This window comes from Rhamphochromis sp. 'chilingali', assembly GCF_963969265.1.
Source record: "Rhamphochromis sp. 'chilingali' genome assembly, chromosome: 14".
Lineage (NCBI taxonomy): Eukaryota > Metazoa > Chordata > Actinopteri > Cichliformes > Cichlidae > Rhamphochromis > Rhamphochromis sp. 'chilingali'.
In genome coordinates this window covers 19,221,610-19,226,514 of record NC_137941.1, presented here as the reverse complement: position 1 = coordinate 19,226,514, position 4,905 = coordinate 19,221,610, and the positions used below count along the sequence as shown (strand labels likewise).

Below are 4,905 nucleotides of genomic sequence, written 5' to 3'. Positions count from 1 at the left end.
TGGCTATGTGATAACGGAATAATTATATTACAGTGCATTGTTACAGTGAAGACGTACAAAAACCTGCATGTCATTTGAAACTTGCAACTGAAATAAAATTTGCCAGTTTTACATATTCTTTTTTAACCGTTTAGCTGAATTAAGGGAACAACAGTGAGGCTAAACCGAAACTCGCTGGGCAGCTGACTGTTGATTGAACGCTTGGCGATGCCATGTCAATACGCATATCTGTTTAGGACCAGCCTTAAAGGCGTAGCTCTTAGGAGTATCAGCAAGTGCAGAACAGGAGGCTCGCATTCATTTGAGGAGGCGGAGGGCAGCGCACGCAAGTTTCCTGCGGTGGATCTGAAGTTATCCTTTTAACATCAGGGGTTATCGCAAATAAACCTGCTCTTCGAGAGAGCTGAAAAGGAAAAGAAAGACAGGTACGGTGCTTAATAAGCAGCTGTGTGGCAGGAAAAGTGTTCTTTTTTTTCAACTTGTAATACCTCTTAAAAAATTCTTCTGAAATGCGCGACGTAATTTTGACCGCTTACTTCTTATACCAGCAGCTGTTTCTGTTCTATTTCTTACATTTTGACACTTTTATCGACTCTTTATCGTTATAACAAATGCCAGACGAGGGGAAAGTATTGCTTAATTGTTCGTGAAACATAAACAATTTATAATAATAGCCATTTTATTGCTCTCAATCCTTCCAGCCTATCTGTAATCTGTTTGTTTGCTCCCCTATTCAAATCTGGAGTCGGGCTTCTGTATACCAAGCTCAAATCTGATAACAGACGTTTGTTTCTCGTCTGATATAAATCAACAATGACAACAATGACATTGCATGTCTGTCGTCGGAAGCAACTTGGATTTAGTGCTTGTGCGTAATGACGCACAAAATAGCACTTTTACTGTTCATCTACGCGGAATCCTCATGTCCTGTCCTAAACAGCGAATATCTGATTACAGATTGTGAACTGTAAATCGAGCCTGACAGGAGAAACTTGTGACAAACATGCTGCACCTGCACGATCCGTGTGGGCAGCATTTGCACATGAAAATCGTCCTCCCTGTCTTTTATTTTCTGTGTATTGAGATACAAAAGACTTTGAACCTAATTTGTAAGTGGATAGTGGCGAGCTAAATAAAAGAAGAAAAGCTGGAGAAGAAAAGCTGGGGGAGAAGAGGTACGCTGAGCGATACAGCGAGTAAGACAGAGACGGAGAGATAGAGAGGGGTTTCATGCGCTGTCTGCGTTATCTAACGGTGTGGGTGTTGAAAGGTTAATTAGCTTGAAGCCCGCGGAGCTACCTGGCACCTGCAGGTATTTTCCATACAATATAAGGGAATTAGAAACAATTGAGGGGGATTACACTTTGGAAATCCCTCCAGGATGAATGGGTCTCCATGCCATCCCAAACAATTGAAAGTAAAAGTAAATGTGTGATACGTGACATCTTTTTAAACTGTTTTATCCCAGGCCATGCTACAGGTAGTACTTCAATTTATTATAATGTAAAAGCAATAATAGGAATGGATGCTGGAAGTAATGCTGGATCAACCGTCTGCATTCAGTATTACCACAGAACCTTTTATCTGATGTTGATATTAAAACCAAAAATTCTCTACTAGCCCTTTCTGTTACATTTAATTTAACACTACATATAAATTATTATTATTATTATTATTATTTTGATTGGAATTTCCTTTTTAACTCATTCTAATGTATGGTATTGCTTAAAAAATGTATCATGTCATCATACTGATGCAAAATCTTTAAAAAATCAAATATTTTCACAAAGTTTTGCAAAAACGTTGTCACCAGTCCTGCAGCTTAAAAGCAAAATGGTGCAAAGTAAACTGGACTGACCAATATTACCCAAAATTTGTCACAGCAGAGGTGTAAAGTGACATAAAATGAAAATAAATAATCAAACTGACTGCAGGCTTCGAGAGCAGACATAACCTTCCCTAGACAGCTGCACATCTTAATATGTTCCAGCTGTCCTTGTTTAGACTAAAATTCAACTTGTCTTTTTGTTCATCATCGTTTTTGAACTGGTGCCAATTATTATATGTACAGCACCGTTTTCTTACACAGACAGATGTCTGATATGGTCACATTTCACAGCTCTGTGGCGTGCTGTGTCACGCAGTGGTTGGTGACCTCCATGTTTACTGTGGTCGGACCATTCTGAAGGCGTCAAGCCTTCCCGCTGGTCTCCGCACACAATTCACTCTGTGGGCGTACAAGTCAGTCGGGGGCGACGGCGGGGTTAAGCCTCTTGTGTTCTGGTTTTGATGTATCCCCTTTCACCTCTGATCTTTCACACTGTGTCAAGCTGACAGTTAGCTGAGAGAGACATCACAGCAGAATACTGTGAATGAAGACCATGTAAGGGCGAATATTTTGGTGGTCCGCCAGGGTGAACAAAATCACACCGGGTTTTAGACTTGCCAAGGTGATCCAGACTGATACTTCTTTAATCTTACATACTGTTTCAGTCACCTTATTTGCTGCATGTATGAAGCCTCTTTTTTTTTCTTTTAAAAAAAAAAAACGTGTGTGTGTGTGTGTGTGTGTGTGGTGTGCCATGTGCTGCTGCATTATAAGATTCAGATGTTGCAGAATGACGTATTCAAAGTTACGAGCTGCCTTTTCTTTGATCATCTAGGGAGTGACAGCTAATCTTTGCCTGCTTTATGAGCAGAAAACAAACAAGACTCTGGCGTCAGGTTTCCCACCCTGACCACTGCTTTATCTTGGAATGCCCGGAACGTCCAGGAAATACACCCTGTTTGGACTTCTCGATCCCACTTCCTTGTGTCTAATCTGCACTCTGAGCCAGTGGAGCTAATGTAAACATTTATTGTGCTGCCCCCTGACTGCACATCAATCATAGTAAATCCCACTGTTTGTGACACGGTAACAGAGAACCTCTATTAAGTCATGAAAGCAGTGTTTTAACAAGTTAACCGCATTAAGATTCTTTGGGATCTGGTGGCATACCACAAGTGGGTTTATGTTTTATTAGTTCATTCAGTGCACATGAGTAAAATAAGCCAGGCTTTATGCAGCAGAACCTCAGATCTTAAATATAATACCCGAAGGTTTGTTGAAAAACCTCTCACATTTGGCAGCTGTGTCATTATCAAAATAAATATATGTTACAAGAAATTATAATTTACTGTCATGTTTTTCAGACTCTGTCCCAATCAGAGGCGGTGTGTGTTACCTCCCAGCGGTCTGTTGTCCTCTCCGAGTGCTGAAAAATGAGTCTAAGCAGCAGTGATATGGAGGTCCTGTGGGACTCTTTGGATGAGCTCAACTTCTCTGACCCATTCAGCAACATAACAAGTGTGGAATCAATGGTGTGTGCAACGGCATTCAACCGTACGGCTCTGCTGAATTCCTTGTGCGTCCTCTACACTTTCATCTTCATCGTCGGCCTGGCCGCCAACGCCCTGGTCCTCTGGGTCAACATCCGCGCACAAAGAGACTCCAGCCCTCGCCACGAGACACACATGTACATCACACACCTGGCAGTTGCGGACCTCTGCGTGTGCGCTACTTTGCCTATATGGGTGAGCTCACTGGCCCAGCATGGCCACTGGCCCTTTGGTGAAGTGGCATGCAAACTCACGCACCTGCTCTACTTCGTCAACCTTTTCGGGAGCATCTTCTTCCTGGCCTGCATGAGTGTGGATCGCTACCTGAGTGTGACGCGGCATGCAGATGAGGGAGGTGCACGCAGGAAGTTGATCCGCCGTGGTGCGTGTGTAGGGGTGTGGCTGCTGGCTCTGATGGCCTCCGTGCCAGACACCTACTTTTTGCATACTGTGAAGTCAGCACACGGGGACATCATGTTGTGCAGGCCTGAGTACCCAGAGGAGAACCCCAAGGAATGGATGGTGGGGGTGCAGCTGAGCTTCATCCTGCTTGGCTTTGTTCTCCCCTTCCCCATCATTGCTGTGTTTTACATCCTGCTGGCCAGAGCTTTTGCTCACTCCTCTTCCTCTTCTTCTACTTCATCGTCTTCCCCAGTGGAGCAGGAGCGCCACGTGAGCCGCAGGGTGATCCTAGCTTACATTGTGGTTTTTCTGGCCTGCTGGGGGCCCTACCACGGTGTCCTTCTGGCTGACGCTCTGTCACAGCTGGGCATAGTGCCGCTGACCTGTGGCCTGGAGAATGTGATCTACGTGGCCTTACATCTCACCCAGTGCCTGTCCTTGCTTCACTGCTGTTTCAACCCCATCCTCTACAACTTCATCAACAGAAACTATCGCTATGACCTCATGAAGGCTTTCATTTTCAAATACTCGACGAGGACGGGTCTGGCACGTCTCATCGAGGCTCCGAACGTGTCTGAGGCCGAGTACTCTGCTGTAGCCGTAGAAAACCCACCACAGATTTAAAAGTTACAAATCTCTGCAAAGCATTTAATGAAGCTTTAATTCAGTGTAAACTTATTTTACAGCTGATTTGTTTCGTCTATTATCAGCATTATGTTTGATATTAGAAGAGGAAATGCTAGAGTCACAGAAAAGCTTGAAGATCGTGACACTTCATCTCTGGTGGACTGATTGAAAAGCACTTAGAAAGCAATGTTATTATAAAATCTGTTACAGAAATCATGGAGCTAGTATCATTGCAAAGCCAAACCAGTGATTGTAAATGTGTTAAATTTTTGCTGTCTATGTAGAATTATATTTGTTGTAAGTTTGTATGTGTATTCAATGTATATATATCTTTGTTTATAGTTGTATTTATATGAGTTTAAATGTGATTTCCTCTTAAATGTCTTCACACACTGATTTCTGCTCAGAGCTCCACGTCATACAGTGCTGCCTCAGTATTTAAGTCCTGCTGTGTTATTGACCACAACCTCTTCTCACATCAGCAAAAAAAGCCTACTA

General features: G+C 43.1%; 1 protein-coding gene across 1 annotated transcript; it reads left to right on the top strand.

Moving 5' to 3' along the window:
• The first annotated feature begins 283 nt into the window (after nt 1-283).
• ackr3a (atypical chemokine receptor 3a) lies at nt 284-4,579 on the top strand. The gene is made up of 2 exons (XM_080904081.1): nt 284-425; nt 3,193-4,579. Exon 2 carries the CDS (start codon nt 3,262-3,264, stop codon nt 4,402-4,404), a length of 1,143 nt encoding a protein of 380 aa, XP_080760207.1. The 5' UTR covers nt 284-425; nt 3,193-3,261; the 3' UTR covers nt 4,405-4,579.
• The last annotated feature ends 326 nt before the right edge of the window (nt 4,580-4,905 follow it).